This window comes from Rhinoderma darwinii, chromosome 3 (genome assembly GCF_050947455.1).
Source record: "Rhinoderma darwinii isolate aRhiDar2 chromosome 3, aRhiDar2.hap1, whole genome shotgun sequence".
NCBI classification, from domain to species: Eukaryota; Metazoa; Chordata; class Amphibia; order Anura; family Rhinodermatidae; genus Rhinoderma; species Rhinoderma darwinii.
Genome location: NC_134689.1, coordinates 18,788,666 through 18,811,299, shown reverse-complemented (window position 1 = coordinate 18,811,299; position 22,634 = coordinate 18,788,666). Strand labels below are relative to the sequence as shown.

Below are 22,634 nucleotides of genomic sequence, written 5' to 3'. Positions count from 1 at the left end.
GGTTTTTAAATAATTTTGTTTAAAGGTTTTTAAATAAATATTTATTCATAGTTTAGTATTATTTCCGGTCAATCCCAATGTTTATCTATATTTGATCCTTGGTATAGAGAGAGACCCGTTTGATTTGGGAGCTTTTCCCAGAGAGATCTCTTCCTCCATGATATAGTCTAGGACGGCCTGTTCTCAATAGCTCTAGTCAGGTACTGGCCAATCACTGGTCAGCACTCACAGCCTACCCCTGTGCAGGGGGCGTGGCCCAGACTCCAGAGCAGCACTGGGCATGTTCAGTGCATAGACTCAGGCTGTTAGAGGGTATTGATCATCCAACTCTCCCACGTAAGGGTTGATGATCACCCCCGGGACCCGCAGATGTCCAATGGAGCAATATTATGTGTAGCACATTCATTGGTATATTTTAAAATGTGCCCGCCGTTATCAGAGATGGAGCTATATTGATGCAATTAGCATATATATGCAAGTTATTGGTCGACTGTATATTTGCTTCATTTATTTTTATTATTGAATGATTTGTTGTTGGTAACCAAAAAGACTTCACCGTGTAATGTCAAGGATTACCGAGTATCTTGGCTTCTGTAAGGGCATCCATAGATGGGCAAGCATCTCAACCAACCATAAAGGACATGTAATGTGTAATTAGAATTTCTATGAACTCCTTGGGGCAGCCATATTTGGGGCACTCTCCTTTTAATGTCTGTATAGAACGTTCAACAGGACGTGTGCGCTTTATGGCAGCTGCTGTGAAAGGGAGTTAGACAGTTTTTTGAAAGTTCAGTTACATTTTAACGGTTACAAAAGTGTCCATAAACGAACGCAACCTCAAAAGAGATGATGAAGTCGAGCCCCCTCCCCGCAGAGAGGGTGTGTGTAGGTGCCCGTCTGGTCTTATCTACAATAGAGCGGTCATCGCTTATATAATGATCCTTGCGATCATATCCCCATCTATAAAGTGAGCTGCATAAAACAGGAAATGTCAGCCTAGTGTGTGCGCCACAAAAACCGGAATATTTCAAGATTGTTTTCTTTTCAACTAGTCAATTTTTTTAGGATAAAAATCGGATTTAAATAATCTCATTACCTGATACATTCCCTTGAGCAAAACAACAGCTTAGGCTTCGTTCACACCTGCCTCAGGGCTCTCTTCTGGCGAAGCTTTCCATCAAAACGGAACCCTGACTGAAACAAACAGAAACTGTAGGTTTCCGTTTGCATCACCATTGATGTCAATGGGGACTGTTCCTGTGCAAATTGTTTCTGTTAGTCGCAGTTGTGCAAGGGTTCCGTCGTTTTGATGGACTGAATAGCACAGTCGACTACAGTATTGATTCAGTCAAAATGAGGGAACCCTTGCACAACTGAGACAAACGGAAACCATTTGCACAGGAACAGTCCCCATTGAAATCATTCTTACAGTCAGGGTAACGTTCTGACGGAAAGCTCAAACGGAACGCCAGAACGGAACCCTGACGCAAATGTGAACAAAGCCTTAATCCTCCCCACTGAAAAGGGAAACAATCGTGCTCGGTCTTATTTTGACTATTTTAAAGCGTATTACATCTCCTCCACCTACATAATCAGTCATGAAACTGGTCTGTGTATGGCAAGCTAAACTGGGAAGAGGCATGGTAAACCTTCATAACGGAGCCACACCTGTTGCGTCCGAGCACTGAGACCCCCACCAATTGCTAAAACGAAGCAGCAGAAGCACTCAGCCGCTTCGATACATTGATTTCTGGAAAAAGCCGAACAGAAACTAAGCGGTTGAGCGCTCACATGAGTGCTTCTGCCGCTTCGTTTTAGCAATTGGTGGGGGTCTCAGTGCTCGGACCCCTACCAATCAAAACTTCTGACATGTCACTGTCAGAAGCTTATCGAACGTTTAGTTACCCTGAAGTAATGACCGGTTTTATAAAAAAAAGATCTGTCATTTATGCTGCCGTTTGATGGCAGCATATAGAAGTGACAGACATGCCCATTTCAGCAGTCTGTCCCTTCTTATGAAATGTGCCGCATTTAGTAGTTCTACTCGAGCTGCACGGCCAGCGCTGCAGGCAGGAGTTCAAGTATATTCATGCGGCCTCCGCCAGCCACGGATTGAGAATTTTCTCCCTGTGCACAGTAATAAGGAGAAAAGCGGCACAGTGGCTGGAGGTTGGGGACAGCATAAATATGAATATACTTGGACTCAATGGTGCATACACATACCGTAAGTATAACTACTAAGTTCTTCTGTATGCTGCCCTCAGACACAGCAGCATAAATATATGACAGATCCCCTTTAAAACACTTTTATAGGAGAACAAATCTGTTCAATATTGTAAGCCGCATTAAAGCATACCCCCTAGAAACCGCTAACACAATGAGGATCATATCCTAAGTTCAAGTTTCTAATCTAAAAGGCTCTACATAGTTTATCTTCATTTACTTGCAGGCTGCAAACTGCCTTTTATTGAAATTAATAGAGTAGAAGGAGACTTAAAACACTGCAGCCCTTTACTTCCTCCCTGCTGTATGAGAATATAAAGCGATTGTGTAATACATATGTTCTCTATATCTCCATCTACTTCATAGGACTATCTATAAACAGGGAATTGCAAGCTATTTGGGTGTCACTAGAGAACCGGTTAATAAAGTCCTGTAATTACAACAGAATAGGCATAGAATGTATGAGTATACTAATATAGGAAAGGAGTGGCAAGTGTAATGTGACTATATACAATTGCCAAAATACACAAACAACCTCACACGGACTCTTAATACAACAACATATTGAAATTACTTCGAGTCTAAAGAAATGGAATAGTCTGTACTATATAATACACTGCAGTCCTTGTGCTACACCATGTATCAGTTTTGAAACAGATACTGAAATGTTGCTCTTTTTGCAACCGTGTAACCACTTTTGTTCAGGTGTTGCGAGTCTCACTAGCGGCGCAGTGGTTAACCTTACAAGATATTAATTTATAAGTATACGTCAGAAGACATTTTAGGTGACGCTTCCACTATAAAAAGTAGTGACTGTTCAATAAATCCAGTAAACTGGCCAACAGATGTTTGAGGGACAACCAAAGGAGTGTGGGAGTGTGAGTGTGTGTGCAGTGAGGTGGTCTCTCCCTGGCGGCCTCCAGGTAATGGGCAGATTCGGGTGGGCTCACATGAGGAGCCTTTGCCCTGCCTAATCAAACTTGATCAAATGGAAACCGGCCTGGCCTCCCGTGTGGTGCTCATAATCAGGAGTCGGCGAATTACAGCTCAAGTTCACTTAGTCAAATTCACATGGCAGTCATGTGGGTCTGTTCAGGGGCCTTATATTCAAAATCAAGAGACTTGCCGTGTGTAATGTGCATTCATGGCAACCATTACTTCTATACTAAGATATTAGTAGATGCCCTCAGAGTGGGGGAGGGGGGGACCTCTGACTACTTCCTAGTACTGGTCGGCATCAGTAGTCAGCGAAGACTTGTTTAAATCCCGCAGGGGAATAAAAGGAGGACAGCAGAAAAAATATATACTTAGAGGGTTAAGCAGTAATCGGTTTCTAATCAAAGGCCACAGGTTTCCTTGCAATATGAGGCGATTGTGAGGCTTTAACAGCTTGAGCCGCAGTTAAGGCAGCCTGATTTTGAGGTGTTGTAACATCACAGACAACCTCTTCAATAGCCTGTTTCCCAAGACTCGTGGGAAACTGCCGCTTTTGCCTCGGGAAGTGGCAGAGGCCGTTAATTTTTCCTGCAGCGGCTGCTACAGGGGGAAACGTAGTATTACATGGGGGATTTAAATTCATTCTCTGCCATGGCTGAGAGTGGGGGGGTTACATATTCTACAACGTCTATATGTCCTAATGTGACATGTCTTACAGAAAACCCTTGAAGGGGTTGTTTAGATATGTAAACCTGACCTACTCAAAAAGGATTACGCACGTAGGGGCAGAATTACTAAGCCTGGCGTTTCATGCGCCAGTCTTAATAAATTAGTCTCCTCTTACTCCTGCGGACTTTACACTAAGACACAAGCCTCTTAACAAATTTGTTGCATCTCCTGCTATTTGTGTGCCAGCTTCCGCTACAATTTACGCCAGTTACGGATGTAAATTAAACTAAATGTGTTGCGGCATCCACTAGCCCCACCTACTTTTTGTACGCAGTGCTGTGAGCGGTGGAAAACCGTAATAATTTGCTACTTTTTAAAGCCAGAGAACTGGCATAAAGACTTTCATAAATCCCCCATCCTACTTTATGGCTGCTACAATGGCATCACAGTAAAGACAGCCCTGAAGTAGTATAGACTAGTCTCAATTGGTGCGGACACAAAATACCACCACACGACAGACACTCACCAAGTTAACGGCTGCTTTGCCGCTGGACCTTAGGTCCAACACTTTGAGTCTCCTCTTCTGGGTTGGGACGTTTGCCAGAAGACACCACAGAGTTCATACTGTTCCTTGCTGTGGGCAGAGGGTAGACAGGACATTGCTAAAATGAGATCTCACTCCTCTACATGACTACGTATCATTATCTATGGGCTATGACATTTGCGACGACTACAATAAATCTTACTTAATAGCAGATTCTGAAAGAGTCCTACACTTATGTCAATTACTTTTTTGGTCTTCCACAATCCCCTATGGTCATTTAATTCGACAGGGTCTTATCAGGTGACTGAAGACGTCAGTAAGATATAGAACCTGTATGGTTAATGTCATGCTATGCTAATCACGGCTTAGAGATTTCGGACGGATAAAACGCAGCAGAATAAAGTAGCAGCATAGTGGATGAGATTTAACAAATCTCATCCACACGCTGCATAAAAATTCCGAGCAGAAATTGACCTGCGGTGCGTATTTTTTGGACCGCAGCACGTCAGTTCCTGCTTCGGAAAGTGGTCAGAATTGCTGCGTTTTTCAGAAAAGATGTCACCATCTCCCAACATTGTGAAAAACGCAGAATACGCACCATTTTCTGCCGTAAAAACCGCAATAAATTGTGCGTTTTTGTCACAGCAGAATGTCTGCGTTTTTCTGAAGAGCAGCCGAAACACCAATTTGACAAGCGCTGGTCTATGCAGTCTAACCAGCACGGCTCAGTGCTTGAAGAAGGTCGCCTAGACCGAAACGTTGCACTCTGCCACTGGCATTAAAAACAAAATAAAAATTACCTTTATCTCAAATTGGTGTGCCGGATACTCTTTTCTTACTCCTCTTCGGGTTGGGCCCCTATCCGTGCAACTATGGTAACAGTTGACCTAAGATACTGCTTTCTCCCACTGCATGTAGGGTCGAGCAGTGGTCTCAAACCTGTCGGTTTCAAATACTAGATGTCCGCAGAATGTAGTGAACGAGCAAAATGACAGCAGGGAAAAAGCGCAGGGTCAGGAAGACCAGCTACTTTTATCAAGGTGGGGGAGGGGGCACAAGGGTTTGATCTCCAGCATAAACTGAAACCTGCTTAAAGGGCATATCTTGTAAGTGAGATATCAGACGGTTGTTCCAGAACATGTCAATTGCTAGAAATGAAATAGGTTTTACCAGACGCAAATGACAAGTGGAATTTCAAGCGAATGAAAGCCTAAACATGGCAGGTGTTATGTCCAAGTGGCCGTCTCCTCCGTCAGTTCCGTGAATGGTCGCTATTATTATCAGATATAAATGTAATTACCTTGTATTAAGTAGGACTGCTGACTGTCTCGGTGGTTGTAATGCAGAATACTGCTCCCCTGCCAGTAACCTAGGAGAGAGGACATACAATTAATTTCTAATTAAACATTGTGTGCCGACAAGTTCTGCTCCATATCAATGGTTCCACATAGAACGGTCACATGATCATCTGCCATGCAGAATACCATAGAACCGAGCAATACTCTTATGTTTACAAGGGGCCCAGGGTCAGATCGGAGCTTCTATCTGGTCGTCAATCACCAACAACAAATAATGGCTGGCGGTTATTAATGGAGGCAACGTCTTCTGTTTTATTCACAGACTGCCACCCATTGCATTTCTTAAAGCGGATCTGTCATGAGAATATAATAACTGATGGGCAGCACATCATCATGATAGGTCCCGCTAGTTTAACTAAAAAATATTGTGCCGTTTACTTCATAGTCGAGACCCAACTAATGATAGACGGTCGCACATGTATCGGCCTGTATACACAGTGGACGCCAGTCATTGTCGCATGCCATACATTTACTAGCTACAGCAATTTGTAGGGAGTTGGAGGTCCCATCGTACCTTGAATGCCTCCAGTTCCAGAATGAGTGTCTCCATGATTACTTGAATTGCTGGTAGGGTTGCCCTCGCCAGCCCCCATTTGAGACCCTGTGAGAAAGAAAGATGACATAATATAATACCAGTGGGCCTCGTGGCGAAGGAGAACACTGCACTACGCAGAAAGTCATTGTGGTCTATGATGGCCGACTGCCGCATGCAAGAACTGCCCAATGTGTAGTATCCATCCATGAATATAGGCAAGTATTAGTTTGTAAAAAGACCACTGTGTCTACATCACTGTGATCAGACCTCTGCATTATATATAGCTCTGCTATTCTCTTATAAGGCAGCGAGGCCATTAGGCTGCATCAGGCAACAGGACTTGGGAAACTGTAACCTCCACGCCCAGTATAGCCGGGTCATTGATGAAGCTTTTCAGTATTGAATAACCACTTTAAACGCTAGTTTGCCAGTCCAGGAGATCTCTACCGAAGCATATGGATGGACGCAGGCACATTGTTGTAGCAAGTGAGAGGGAGCCGGAGAATACGGATTACATTAGCGGCTGGTTGGTATAGAATGTAAAGATATCCCGCAGTCTACATTTATCTCTCAGGTTACAATTTCTAATTGCAAATGCAATTCTGAAGGCTACGTGTTGAGTTTGCCTATAAAGAGAATATTAGCTTTCACACATTGCTATGGTCTGAAGAAGAAATTTAAAGGGGACTGATACAACCTGTTAAGCGAAGAGGGGTTTTCTAATAAAACTGGGATCCTTCCTCCCTCTTTAAACCAGAATGAAGAACTGCTCTGGCAGGACCGGCCTGTCCATGCCAATGGTCACTGCAGGGGGAAGAACTAAGGAGTGGCCCTTAAATATCAAGCCACGTCTAGAGCTCTCTTTTTGCAATACTGTACGTGCTAAAACTGGGTCCCCAGGAGCAGATTCCAAGTATGAAGGTTTATGCATGATTAAATAAATGCATCCTCCCCACATGCAACACTCCCCGAGATCAGCCCTCTGAGGAGTGTGTCTGATGTCACTCAAACATAGGAATCTGAAAGCGAAGATGCCCCCTCCCCTCCCCCCACAACTTTCCAACATTAACCGGTCCTGGCAGAATTTCTAATGGAGACAAGGCTGCACATGCTGGCAAATACCTTCATTTAGCCAATGGGAGGCATGGAAGTTTGCAAGCGAGTCTGATTGCTATGAAATTATATTATAGATCATTCCTCTTTGATAAGCCACCTAGCAGCCCCTTAATGGCTCATTATGTATAGGAGAATTCTGAACCTGGGCCGCTTACCTCCATTGTTGCTGCAACCAAGCATGCTGTCCCCTGGAGAATAACTCATTAGCCCACTGTTCCCATTCCCATTTGAAGGCACTGATGCAAGAAGCCCTAGGAGGGAAAAAAAAAGGATTATAAAATAGTTCATTTCAAATGCCTTGTGCTTGACATATATTAATAGAAGCACCCACAGAAATGTTTGGGTTTTACCAGGAAAATGAGCGTCCCCCCCCCCAAAGGGGTTTACGGTCCAACACCAAGCACACCACCACCATGAGGGTGTCCCAGCTGTTGGGACATAATGGTGTATCCAAGTGCCATCGATAACGAATAGTACAAATCCCTATTTTATAAACGTCAACGGCAGAAACCCAGGGTAACAGTATGGAGGTTGTTTGCATAACATATGGTGGGATTAACTGTATCCAACTTACCAAGTCCTCTGTATCGAGAAAGCTGCTGGTAGATCTGCTTCATCCGTTCAATGTTCAGGCGGCTAGCCTCTGCGTGATTCACCATTGGTTTGGGATAATTTACCCCAATAATACATTTTGCAGCCTTCTGCACTGCCTCTGGAGCATTCCAAGGATCGTAGATGTACTTTGGTGGGAAACCCTTCAAAATCGGTAAGTACCGCCTTTAAGAGTGAAAAAAATAAATAAAAAAGGTCACTCCTCTGCAAATATATCCTGAAGGCACACACTTCATTACTGTATGGTCTGTGCTGTAGACAGTGAAGCAGGGTGTGCGCGCTTTATGGCAGCAAAAAAAGGGAGTTAAATCAGAAAAGGGTCCATAGACTAATCTTTTTTTTTTAAACGTATGTATTTGTTCAAGTGCTTTGTATACAAAAAGTAACACACGCGCGCATACACGGGCGCGCACACACACACACACACACACACACACACACACACACACGCACACACGCACACTGACCCTTACCCGTCCTTACACTGGCACAGTGAATGCCTTAAAACAACCCTTTACTTACCGGATGTAATCTCCATTGGGGTCGGTTCTCTTTCCAAAGCCAACTGGACAATAACAATGGAAAAACTGCTGGAAAAAAGAGCTGCAGGACAACCACATCCAGCTGCCAGCGTTTACACTCCAGTCGGCATCCAGTAATAGCTCCTCAAAGACCTGAATACAAAGAAGAACCGTCACGAGTCATCTGTGCCATGTGCCAACTCCTGTCAAGAGCCGGTAAATAAATGACATTGTCTGTGTCTATTACATAACTATCCGGTTCTGCAGGTTGATCCACATGACCGATACATGCAGTCTGATTACCAATAGTCCATCAGTGTATTACACGGTTACCCATTTATTTGGACGGCCGACATGTAATACTGCAGCAGCCGCAGCAAGGAGAAAGTGTGGCTGACAATACCTTCACCCCTTACTCTGACTGCATCTTTCCAGGGGTTGTAGGGAACAAGGAAAAAAATGTTTTGTATTTTTCCTCCCTCCTAAACAGCGCCACTTAAGGGCTGTGCCTTGTATTTCAGCCAATGGACAAGAGTGGCGCTGTTTTATCAGCATTGATACTGGTTTGGGTTCTGTGCGTACTTAGAAAGATGGAGAACTTCTCGGTAACCCCCAGCATAGAGCATGTAGGTCATTTTGTACGTCAAACTGCTCGTCTACTTGTGAACTATCCAGTTGCAGGATTTGCCTTTACCCGGTGATGTAAACGCGACGAAAACGTGTTGGAAGCTCCTAATTCCACATTGACTATTAAATACCAAGCCTTCCGGTAATATGGACAAGCCGGAAATAAAGAAACGTTAATGAACAAACGGTGTCTACCATGTAATGGATACGTACAAAGATGGGGGGAGCGGGGGGGGGGGGATCACCTTCAACCTATTCTAACTAAACTAAAAATAAGACCCGCATCTTCCTACATCCAGAAGACGGTTGTAAAGATCCCAAGACCCAGTTCAATTATATTCAAGAAAACAATCATGTTTTTCAGTCGCAGGCCCGGCCTCTGGTTTTCTAGGTTACTCCCGGCCGGATGTGTTCGATAAAGGCAGGTTTTCGAGGTCATGGCATACATAAGCGAGACTCATCCTTATCGCTACATAACTGGGTTAAATACAGTCTGACTTTTGTACAAGAACTGAGATCCAAATGTTCGCAATGACCTAGAGTTTTACAGTAAACCGAGCAGGAAATTGTACATTAAAAAAATAATAAATGTCTATCCTATGGTAAAAAATATATATATATATATAAGAATAAGAGACAAAGAACTTGAAGGTGCTGCCATTTTCTTCAGGTGACTAATAAGGGTAAATCCAAATTCACTAAAAATGCTGTATAAACCGTGGGAAAAAAAAAAAGAGTCTGGGGGGTGAGGGACGGCAAATATATCACAAAGTTTTAGAATTTTCATTATAGGGGAGCGTCAGGATGTCTTGTTATTGCCCAAAAACCCCATTACAAGGAACGCTTAAGACTATTGGCCTCATGATCGAGACGGACTAACGAGAACTGGACTAGTTTCCCCATAGTAACCAATCACAGCTCAGCTTTCATTGCTATGGGCAACAGGGCCAGCTGTGATGAACGAGGACCAAACTGAACAACAGAGAAGTAGGAGAAGCTTTCTACAACAGATGGTAAGAAAACCTAAGCCCCCAACCCATCTTACACAGAAGGTCCTTAGATGCTGCAGTTACATCTCTTATGGATGTAGGAAAGAAGAATTAGTTGTTACGGACAAGGCTCTTTTGCGCCACATTTGGGGTGTATATTCAGCGCACGCACCAGGAGAGGCTCTTGATGCATACACAGAAAATCAAGACCCGACAGATGCCTGGCAGTGTGTACGGACATCCTATATAAAAATGATAGTGCACAGCATACATTATTCTTAAACATGGGGGCCTACAGGTGACGAATACCACTGTATGGTACATAGTAGCATAGGTCAGGCATTTACATTCTGTGCATTAGTCTGTAGAATTTTCCGGTATATATTGAATGTAAATGGAGAACGTGATGTGTTCAGAGCACAATGTGGTTTCTAGGTGTCCTCCATGACAACAACCTTGTATCCGGCATAGCTTCTGTGATGCCGTCATAGAGAATGACTGGGGAAATAGGCTTATTTAATGTATTAAAATATTCACTTATTATTGCACGTTATTCATTAGCGTAAATGCATTACAGAATATTTTAGGGGAATGCTCCAAGTGAATGTCCTTCCTAGAACACCATTCTAATCTAAATAGGCCCAAAATTCTCTACGGATTCATTTTCTAATATCTTTACAACAGTCAGAGCTCCATTTTTTAATACAAAGCTCCTAATCCCCCGCAGTGTGTTAAATAACAAAACTGGCAGCGTGCAGCCACCACTAGGGGGAGCTTACTGCGGATATATTGATCATCACTGTATGACATAAGCTCTTAAGAGTCTGTCCCCTTGTGGTGTCTGTAGCCAGCCAGAATTTCTGGATGTTACTACTGGATTAAGGGATTGTCGTTTAAGCAATTCTCTAATACAGGGGTCAGCAACCTTTGGACTACAGCAGTTAAACTACAATTCCCAGCATGCCCTGACAGCCTTTGGCTGGAATTATGCTTTGACTGTCAGGGTATGCTTAGAGTTGCAGTTTCACAACTACTGTAGTGCGGAAGATTGCCAACCCCTGGTCGAATGTATTCCATTAAGCTTAAAAGAAGCGATCGCAACAAAAAGCCTGGAAGTACAACCCCCAGCATCTGTTTACCTTCATTCCTTCCTCCCAGCTAATCCACAGATCTCCTCTAGTGAGAAAACAAGCCACAGCATGCCGCGCCAGATGATGGATCCAACCTTCCTGTCGTAGCTGTGTCATAATCGCATCAATCCATGGAAAGCCCGTCCGGCCCTCGGCCCATTTTGCCAGCGCCTCCGGATTCCGATCCCAGGGAATCTGGACGCATATGGGATTTCCCTCCATTTTGTCAAAGCGAGGGTTGTTCGTGGCTGCGGTGTAGAAAAACTCTCGCCACAGGAGTTGTCCATAGAGAGAGAGAGGAGGCGAACTGTGTTTCTTTACCTAGATAAAACAGTAAGTTAAATAAAAGGGGAAAAAGTCAAAACCTGAATGAAACTAAAACAGCACGACAAATGAATATTCACCAGCTCTGGGATGTCACAGAATAGTTTACACAATCCAGACAGATAGCTGGTAATGTGGCAGCAATATTGCAAAACTGACAACAGGTAGCGCAGCCATATTGGTTGTCACCTTTGGATGAGCTTCTTTGTAAATAGCTGCATTATTATTGAACACGCTGACTGCTGATCGTTTGAGAAGCAAAATCAAGGGCGACGACCAATTGGATGGCAGTGTTGAGGTGCTGTCACTTTAAAAAAAACACGTACTAAAATACTTTGTGTTTTAAAACTACACGAGTGCTGGATTTCAGTCCCTGTCAGTCTGGTAATGAAAGTGGAGCTTCTGCTGTAGAGGTGATGTGTCGTCACAGGCCCCAATGTCAGGGGCTTCCTCCCCCCCCCCCTCCCTGTGTGTCCGTGAGGTGAATGAAGGGGCTCGCTGCCTGGTTCACTTCACCAGCATCCAGCCCCCTACTCCTTCATGGCCGATTTAAAGATGGAGGAGGGAGCCGGCGGCTGATGAACTGAACCAGCCCTTTTATTCATGTCACTGACACACCGGTAAGAAGCTTCCACATCACAGTAGAAGCTCCACTTCTAGGACCAGGCTGACAGGGACTGAAATCTGTGCAGTTTTAAAAGTCAAAGTATTTTTCGTAACAATAAAAGTTTTTATTGAACCAAATTCAAATACACAGGATCCATTACAATGCGCAGAAAAACAGAATTGCTCGGTTCACAAAGTTTTCTAGCATATACATACATTACAACAGTCAGAGCCAGGTATTGCATATCATTCGAAGCCAAAGTATTTTAGTAATTTTTTCCCCATTTGCTTGCCATCTGTAGTCAGGCAACCTTTTTAACTGGTAACAAGTGATGTGTATACTGCACTGAGGTTTCACAACAATACTGGGCACTTCCCATATTAATCTTCATCTTCTCCCCCATAGATGGACAGATTCTCAGCCCCATAAATCACAGTCCGTACATGGCCTTCTATACAGATGTGTTTTATTCCTTTTACCTTTTTGTATAAATCTGTTAATTTGAAGTAAAATAGACGACAGGAAAGGCATCCAAACCGCAGGTAAGGGCTGAGTCCTGTGGTGCTTGCCAGAAGGGAATTGGCATTCATGCGAGGTCTTTCAAAGTTTGCCACCCATGCCTAAAAGAACAAATACAACAACATTATAAGCTCCGCTACCCAGACATTTATGCCATATGAAGTGTCCTTGCTGGAATACCCCCAGCATTGTCTAGAAGATCTTTAGACTTCCTCCTTTTCTTCATATGGGTAAGAGCGGTGATTCAAGTGTACAGGGAAGAGGTGCAAAAAAATTGGACAGGTTGGGAGAAGAAAGAAGGAAGTGAATGCTGATGTAGCAGACATGGAGGTCTAGGCCAGAGAAATGACACTGAAGAATTGCAGCTCTATGTGTGAATGTATAGTGCCCGACACCACACCGTATTGCAAAGATATTAATTTTAGCGGAGACTAGCTCTGTAATACAGCATCTGATGGGGCATGCCGAGGTCCAAGATTATAAAAGGCGCAGGACTCTGCTATAGGCTTTAAAGTGTACCTAACTTTACAAGTAACGATTCAGAATAAACAGTCCTGCGTGTATGAGGACTGACACTATTCTCTGTTCGTGGCAGTGAAGAGACAAACCCCCAGTACCCGCAGTCCGTCTCCTCTGTTTTGTAACTGGAGATCGATTTCTTGACAAGAGGTGGACAGGAGATTACAGGAAGGGAAACACCCAGAGGTAGTAACTTCACACAGAATTTGCATGAATAAAAACTCAATTTAAACAGAAATGACAAAGTTGATCTACAGTTACCTCTGTATGTCGTTGTAGCATGTAAAAGGAATCAGTGAGAAATACCCTACAGTAACTACTCCAAGGCAAACCGCTTTCCACAACCTAGCACTTCACCTAGGGCTCCATGGCGACATTTGGCCTCCTGCGAGTCACAGTAAAATCACAGCAACTTGCAGGATACCGCAAAGCTTCCCATTGGTGGAAAACGTTGCTTGACGACAGTTGGCATTCTTGCAATCATCGCACATCACGAATTAGTTTTTTCCTCATAGAAAAACATTGACGCTCTAATGCCATCATTTTTTACCAGAACTCGCCATAGAGCCGAAACACAATCCCATCTCATTTCTATTTACCTTTCTCTCCAAATGCCTTTCCAAGCGCGTCAGTGCTTCAGTCTCCCCTCCAGGCCACACGGCAGATGGTAATCCCTCTGTGTCAAAACCTATTCAGATGACCACAAGACAGGACGTTACTTTTTCTCTATCGGCTAGCCAGTTGCTCAAAGAGACCCTGTCACCACATTATAAGTGTCCTATCTCCTACATAAGGAGATCAGCGCTGTAATGTAGGGGACAGTAATGCTTATTTTAAAAAAAATGATCTATTTTTTTAAGACTTTATGAACGATATTTAGCTTTATGCTAATTAGTTTCTTAATGCCCAAGTGGGCGTGTTTTTACTTTAGACCAAGTGGGCGTTGTACAGAGTATGACGCTGACCAGTGACCAATCAGCGTCATACACTTCTCCCCATTCATTTACACGGCACTAGCGATATAGTTATATCGTTATGTGCAGCCACATACAAACATTATAACATTACTGTAGTGTCCTGACAATGAATATACATTACCTCCAGCCAGGACATGATGTGTATTCAGAATCCTGACACTTCTGAATCTTTTCTGTGAGATTCCAGAAAGGCAAACGCAATCTCGTGAGATTACGATGTAACCTGTCATTTCAAACGAGATTACGCTTGCCTTGCTGGAATCTCACAGAAAAGATTCGGAAGTGTCCCGAATTCGGACCCCTACCGATAAGGAGAACAGGGAACCGAAAGTCTCCCGAAGTGATCCATGAGAAGCATGGGACTTCCGTGGTCTGTGTTTGGCAGCTCCATAGAAATGAATAGAGTGCCAGTCACACCTGTGATCGGCGCTCCTCTCATTTCTATGGAGCTGCCGGACACAGACCCCGGAAGTCCCATGCTTCTCATGGAGCACTTCGGGAGACTTTCGGTTCCCTGTTCTCCTTATCGGTAGGGGTCCCAGTGGTCAGACCCCCAGCGATCACACATGTATCCCCTATCCACAGGATACATGTGTTTTGTGGGACAACCCCTTTAAGGATGTGAAAACCAAATGGAGTCAAGGGTGTAAAGGTGTAGAAAAAAATTTAACTCATCCACTCATTCCTTATCCGTGCAAGCAAGTCATACTCCCATGTGTGCTACAGTGTATCTGGGCAACTAAGATGTGATGTGGGTGACGTAGAACGCTTTAGTATGATAAACAAACAGAGGTGTCATGATTTATTGATAAAACAGCCTCCGCTTTCATAAAAGATGTGGATGTAAGTTCAGTATCCACGTAGCAAACAAGGAATAAAGATACAGAGCAGCCTGTACTTATCGACCATTAGCAAATCCGAACTGGTCTACCGCCATGTGAGCGTTAAGGGAACCTGTCACCGGCATTTAACCTATTGAACTTTACTTATCCCTCACTGGTCGCTGCTATCAAAAGTTCATTGCCGTTATCCCCTCTCCTAAACTCCTCCTCCGACTGTAAATAACGGTCTGCGAACATTTTGCGCCTATTATCGTAATAATCCGGTGTCCCTTTGTGCGCACTTACCAGAAGAGGACATCAATGCACAAGCGTGGGATATTGTGTGCTGGGGGAAGGCGAGGAGCTGTCAATCAAAAGTAAGGAGGCGGGGTAAACTCAGAAAGACTTGAGGAATGAAGCTATGACTTTTATACTCATTAGCATACGGTGCAGGAACACTAAAAAACTGAATACTAAAGCTACAGAGCCGACTAAGAAGACAATTATAGGTTATATAGAAATGATTTTTCACCCACTACCTCCTGGTATTACTGGTTTAATAGGTGAAATACTGGTGACCGGTTCCCTTTAAAGGCGGATTTATTTTTTTCAGAAACTGCACCACTACTATTAATGGGTTGTGTTTGGTATTGCAGCTCAGCACCAATCAAGTGAATGACACTGAGCTGCAATATCAGATGCATCTCAGGGACACAGGTGGCGCTATATTCCGGACCCCAGCTCTCCCCCCCTTCTCCCTAAGCATTGACGGATAGCCACAAATATGTACCGGCATACACATCAGTGAGAAAACTCGGGGGAGATGGGATGCAGAATACAACAAATTCCTAACTATCCGCTGTATTGTTTTTTTTCTATATATAGGGCACTGTTCACACTTGTGTTAGTTCTTTTCCATCAGGTTTTCTGATGGATCAATTATAAGTGGATGGGGCGGAGGGTTGAATCATGACGGGCCAGAACGCATCCTGTAAACCATGACATCAGTGCCCAAATAAATTACCCGTAAGGGGAATGAACATTTTCATAATCTCAGATGCTTAGACTTGCAATTTTGCATAGCAGAGGTGGAGTCATAGAAAAAAAACCAAAAAAAAACACACAGTTCTACGGAAATCCAATCCCATATATTCACTAACAAACCTTGAGCCTAACTACCTGGAAGATCAATGGGTTACCAATAAATATACAAACATATACCTAATTCTTCCAGAGACGGCACCCCGTATTTCTCATCGTGATCATCGGACACCGGAGTGGAGCACTTTTCCATGATCTCAGACGTGATGGTCTCTACCGGGATCTCCAGTGGCTCCATTTTACTGATCAACGTCTGGAATCTTTTGTAGGTTAGAGGAGGCTGCCCACCATTCAGCTCAATGATCCTAGTAAATGTTAAATCAGAGACGTCACGTTAAACTCCCAATGCCCTACAGTACTTATGACGAAAGTCTACTAAAGTATAGGGATAATTTCAGGTTTCTATAGCAACCAATCAGATCACTAGAAAAATGACCGCTGGATTCTGCGGGTAATTCGATCACGAGACCTTGTTTTAGGATGTGTTTTGAAGAAGGTCACTTTTCTTTACCATCGACTTTTGAGAAGTCAAAGGAGACAACCAACATGGCTGGACTTCCAGTTGTCACTTTTTCCACAATGGCCTCCGCAACAAAACAGAAAAATGCTAAGGTCTCTGTAAGTGAATATAACATATCCAAACTTTGGATATCGTTCTAGCTTCCGATTTACTAATAGGACAATTTTATGTTTTTTGTTGGAAATCCACTATAATCCAGTTACAAGAGTATTAGCGGATTTTCCAAAACCACTTACTTGTCCAGCTCATACAGCGTGTGTGAAATGCGTACAATGACCTCCACGCCAGCCTCGCTCGCTAGTTTCTTGATTGCGGCATCTCGCTCTTTTCCGAATGGCTCGGAATCATACTCAATAGACAATTTACTAATCTTCCATTCCTGTAAAAAAAAAAAAAAAAAAATACATCTAAATATTAATAAAAACGGCAACAACGCAAAACAGCACGTTTTACTGAATTATATGGCTCGATGTATATCGTCATGGAAACGCAGCCATAATGAACAGAAGATGTTAATAAACCGCTTCTTTGACGACAATGATGGAAAACTTACTTTGAAGAGCCGAGGAAACACATCAGCAGGTTGTCCACGGATGACAAACAAGCGGGAGTTTAATTTGCGCAGATTAGCATCAAGGTCTTCTAGACATTGCAGCAGAAATCTAAAACAAAAAAAACAAAATAAAAAACTAAGACGAGAAAAACCCAAATCACTAAAAGCGGTTTGCACGATGCAGCGTAGTATAGGTTGTACGACGGATACCACCGGCGCCAGATATACAAATGTGTTATTTAAAGCTCCCTCGACATAAGATACAAGCACTTCAAATCCAAGTGTCTACAAGATTCAGCAAATCTGCACTGTGTGAACAAGGCTTAAAGGGGTTCTCTCATGAGGATCATTATTTATCCCATATCCACAGGACAGGTGATAAATATCTGATCGGTGGGGGTCCGACCGCAATCACGAGAACGGCTTTGCCATTCCTGGGAGCCCCATAGGAATGGAGCGGTACTGCACGTGCTCAGCCACTGCTCCATTCATTTCTATGGGGTTGCCAAAGAGCACAGAGCAGCCCCATAGAAATGAAAGGAGTGGTGGTTGAACACGTGCAGTACCGCTCCATTCCTATGGGGCTCCCAGGAACGGCAAAATAAACCCGTTCTCGTGATCTGCTATATAGTGTGCCTTGTGGAAGAAGCAAACGTGCGCCGATCAACCATTTTCACGCCCCACATTGGCTGTGTAAAAGGACCTTAAGGCTCTGCTCACATGCCATTTGTCAGCTCCATTAGCATAACCAGAAAAAAAATGCATAAGCCGAACGTATCCGTAAGGTCCCCATTTAGCCAGCGTATGCAAAAGGGTGTCCTGTTGGCATTAAATGAAGTTTAATGTAGATAAATGAAAAGTTATGCACCTGGGTACGAACAACCTGCATGCATCATATGTCCTAGGGGGAGCTACACTGGGGGAGTCACTTGTTGAGAAGGATCTGGGTGTACTTGTAAATCATAAACTAAATAACAGCACAACATCAATCAGCTGCTTCTAAGGCCAGCAGGATATTGTCGTGTATCAAAAGAGGCATGGACTCGCGGGACAGGGATGTAATATTACCACTTTACAAAGCATTAGTGAGGCCTCATCTAGAATATGCAGTCCAGTTCTGGGCTCCATAGAAAGGATGCCCTGGAGTTGGAAAAAATACAAAGAAGAGCAACGAAGCTAATAAGGGGCATGGAGAATCTAAGTTATGAGGAAAGATTGAAAGAATTAAACCTATTTAGCCTTGAAAAGAGACGACTAAGGGGGGACATGATTAATTTATATAAATATATTAATGGCACATACAAAAAATATGGTGAAATCCTGTTCCATGTAAAACCCCCTCAAAAAACAAGGGGGCACTCCCTCCGTCTGGAGAAAAAAAGGTTCAACCTGCAGAGGCGACAAGGCTTCTTTACAGTGAGAACTGTGAATCTATGGAATAGTCACCGCAGGAGCCGTCACAGCAGGGACAGGAGATGGCTTTAAAAAAGGCAAAGATAATTTCCTGGAACAAAAAAGTATTAGCTCCTATGTGTAGAAATTTTTTACTTCCCCTTTCCCTTCCCTTGGTTGAACTTGATGGACATGTGTCTTTTTTCAACCGTACAAACTATGTAACTATGTAACTGGGCCTGAATAAGATTGCGTAGTAGACTATTCGATACAGAGGGATACAGTTAAAAGAAACATATGGGCGATATATAAAAGGGAGCCTACTGACGACATGCCACTGTATGCCTATATAGTGTCACACGTGGCAGCCTTCTGTCAGAGGAATACGTCCAGAAATCCATCTGATGGATACCTCCGAAACGTGAACAGAGCCAAACCTGCAAGGGAACACAGCGGCAAAGTGTTTGTTTCTCAAGTGGTGAAGCTGCAGGGGAATAGAAGAATTACGTGGCGTCCATCAACGTGCTGTGCATATAACATACGAACATGCCGGGTCCTCCAGAGACAACCCCTCTTTGTAACAAGTTTGAATAATGTAATATGGGTTACTAGAACACCAGCTTTGCATTTCTCCAGGGACAGGTAGACCGCATCCGGACCCACCGTTGGCACATAGATTAGTACTTTTGCGTTATCGGCACCCTCTTTCTGCAAGATTAGCAAGAAAAATAGGGTAGATGGAAAAAAAATAAAAAACCTGCAGAGAAGCTGTATACACAAAACGGTAGAATATTTTGAATGCATGGGGAAGCTGGTGGGACAACACTGTATTAGTTATCCATGTGTCAGGTTCCCAGGACTTGGAGAGGAGGTTTTTTTTTAACTTTCAGTCCAGTAGTCCTGCAGCATCCTGTGCGAGCGGCCTCATTTCTTCACATAAAAGGTAAAAGCTTCGCTAAATATCTCCCCGATGCTTATATAAAAATCAATGCGCTCATAAAACCTATGTAATGCACCTTGTCCCACGTGTCTGCAAGAAAAGTCCGGGCATTCCCTATTAACAAAAGATAATTTACGCCTATTTTGGGTCGCCTAGAATTAGAGGAACAAAAATCATCAGAAACCAATTTTCTGCTTTTCATTGTGTCGTTTTCCTCACATATTACAACAATTTCCAGAAAGTAGGTCATCGTCCATAGCAACCACCAGGGGGAGTCAGCTCTCACATTGACCTACTTTGCTGCTTACATTAGAACTGGTTATCAATTATTTTCCTTTTTTCTGTAGGCTTAAGACAAAATGGGCAGAAAAAGTTAGTGCTGAACCAGAAGGAAAAGTACCCAAATAAGGTCTTTTACGTGTGACGGGCATGTGTGGTCATCTTTGCTGTATTTACTGATTAAATGGGGCAGGGGCACTGCTTGCATAACTGTATAATAACGAGAGGACGTAAGATTCAGCAGCCGGGTGCCAATAGCACAAACCACTACACAGTGTGAAAATAGGGCTTAAGACGGAGCGATTATTGTATGAATATCTGTGTGATCGTTCAAATGTAAGAGATAAATCGCCTCGTGTAATATCGTGCAACAATCAAACGATAAACTGTTGGGTTTCCATTGATCGGCCATATCGGAGTGAAAAATTGCTGTTTGTCGACACCACATTACCTCGTCTAATCATATTTTTTACGGATACAAACCGAACTGGCGTAATGTGCGCCATGACTACTATTACGCAAAAAAAAAAAAATCTAAAGCGTCCGAGTCCCCACCTCAACTACATTGCAGACAAGGATGAAGCACAACTTAGGCTAGTCATATCAATTCACATTTGAATGGCAGAGTGTAATACCACATATCCCCCTGTAGTGGACGCTGTAGGGCAAACGAGAAGCCATCGGCAACTAAATGAGGTTTGGGGGTCGGGAGCGGCTATTATATTTTGTCTGATAAGACTACTCGCCAACCTATTGTGAATAGGTGGGATATCTGTGTACATATATTATGGCAGGAGTCTGGATAAAAGGTTGGTCGTCCTTCAGTTACCAGTGGCTTCCCCAATCAGAGATGAAAATATTGGGCCGATAATCCTGCCTGGTCCTGAGGGAATTGGGAGCTTGACTGTAATATCACTGGTGTGAGAGCGAGGATATAATAGTGGGAAAAATTTAAAACATTATAAAATACGGTACATCAGCAGTAAACGCTATAAAGCCGCCACATCACACGGAGCAGTCGAGAAGATTAACACAATATAATAAGGTTTGTACTTCAGTCCATTATAGCAGGTCTGAGAAATCCTAATGGACACGGGAGGACGACGCAGGAGAACGAAAGAGGAAGACAAGTATTGATCTGTTTATGTAGAATGTGCATTATATAAGGACGGCTGAAAACTGCGGGGCACCAGCGACACTAATCCGAAGGTCTCGAACAGGACAAGTGACATGTCAGGGCAGCAGTGGTTTGGTGAATATCCAGTTATCTGGAAACCCAAGTGGAACAAGCAGGAAATTTGTTTGCTTCTCAATGTCCATATTTATTTAAACCTAATAGATAAAAGTGAAGCCCCCCCCCCGGAATCTGAGCTATGAGGAGCGGTTTGATGGGTCCCTGTAGAGCTACTCGTGCTGGTCATGGGGGGGGGACGACGACGACTAGTGACCAGTGTTTCCTCCAGGACACATACAAGCACAAGTAGCTCTACGGTACGAGAACCCATCAAGCAGCTCCTCATATCTCAGCTTCCTGGACCTCTGCTAATGTGACATGGAGGGGGGAAGAAGGATATTGGGGTTAGGCTCTGTTACCAAATACAGTGCCCCTTCCGTTTTTAAAACACCTGTCAAATTTAACGGAAAAGGATGTCATACTAAAACAAATGGAAGGTAAACTGTTTTTTTTTGACTGATCTGTAAGGCCTAATAACACACACAACTGTAGTGGTTTTGCAGGCCGCAATCAATTGCGGTCCATTTGTCTGCAAAAAGACATCTGTTGTGCATCCATGTGTCACCGGGAATCACGGATCCGCAAAAAAAATGAAAAAATATTAATGTCACCTCTTTGTGAAGCCGCAAATCCAGACCGTAAAATGACTTGTCCTGAGTATTTAAGGCCTGAATTTGTGGCCCTAGCATGGATTCGTGGAGGAATGGGTCCACAAAAACAGATAAATTGTGGACACAAAAATATATAAAAACATTTATACACATTATATAAAACGTTACTTTCCGTTTGCTTCAGTTTTACTAAGGCATCATGCACACGACCGTAGCCGTGTGACGGCCGTGATTTTCGGGTCGGCCGGCTGCGGACTGTCAGCCGCAGGCCGCCCGCAAATCGTGGGACATGCACATGGCCGCGGCCATTGTTTTCAATGAGCCCGGACCACAGAACCGGGCCGTAATAAGACATGCCCGTTCTTTCTGCGGTCCGGGGCTCCCGGGCCGTGCACGGACCGCAAAAACTACGGTCGTGTGCACGGCCCCATAGAAAAGAATGGGGCCGCAATTCTCCCGTGGATTTTCGGGGGAATTGAGGCCGCAAAAACACGGTCGTGTGCATGAGGCCTAAGTTTTTAATGGACCGAATCTTTGGCCTAATGCACACGGCTATGCTCAGTCCGTGAGACACACAGTTCAGGGAGCCGGACTCCCAGCATCACAGTCACCCATGCTGCTAAGAGTCACTGTCTCCCCGCGGCAATATTGTCCCATACTGTAATCCTGTTATTAATACGGGACAGTATTCCTGCGGTGAGGCAGGTACTCCGAGCATCATACATAACTATAATGCTAGGAGTCCGGCTCCCTGAACAGTGTTCAGTTCGGGAAATAGTCTACACACGGTCCATACCTCACATACCGAAGACGGCCATGTGAAGCAGGACCTTTTTCTTTAGTTATTTAGAGTAAAAAAAGGTCACCGCGGACTAAGCTATTGTTTCCAGCAAAATGACGGAAACCTGACAGAACGGAGCCAAACTGACCGCAACGAAGGCCCAAAAAATGTAAAAAAAGGGAATTTTACAAGTTTT

The 22,634-nt window shown here is 43.7% G+C and overlaps 1 protein-coding gene across 2 annotated transcripts in view; it reads right to left on the bottom strand.

Annotated features, from left to right (window-relative positions):
- Positions 1 to 22,634, bottom strand: part of CRY1 (cryptochrome circadian regulator 1) — a 38,782-nt gene that overhangs the window by 544 nt on the left and 15,604 nt on the right. Inside the window, exons 2-13 of one of the 2 annotated variants that reach the window (XM_075856062.1) lie at positions 17,202 to 17,310; positions 16,885 to 17,027; positions 16,249 to 16,433; positions 13,829 to 13,917; positions 12,671 to 12,811; positions 11,270 to 11,581; positions 8,516 to 8,667; positions 7,956 to 8,158; positions 7,537 to 7,632; positions 6,245 to 6,331; positions 5,673 to 5,741; positions 4,355 to 4,462 (exon numbers count right to left, since the gene is read on the bottom strand). In XM_075856062.1, the coding sequence (XP_075712177.1) occupies positions 4,359 to 4,462; positions 5,673 to 5,741; positions 6,245 to 6,331; positions 7,537 to 7,632; positions 7,956 to 8,158; positions 8,516 to 8,667; positions 11,270 to 11,581; positions 12,671 to 12,811; positions 13,829 to 13,917; positions 16,249 to 16,433; positions 16,885 to 17,027; positions 17,202 to 17,310 (1,690 nt within the window). In that variant the 3' untranslated portion in view covers positions 4,355 to 4,358. The remainder of the gene's footprint in view (positions 1 to 4,354; positions 4,463 to 5,672; positions 5,742 to 6,244; positions 6,332 to 7,536; positions 7,633 to 7,955; positions 8,159 to 8,515; positions 8,668 to 11,269; positions 11,582 to 12,670; positions 12,812 to 13,828; positions 13,918 to 16,248; positions 16,434 to 16,884; positions 17,028 to 17,201; positions 17,311 to 22,634) is intronic. The other variant, XM_075856063.1, reaches the window with a different exon arrangement.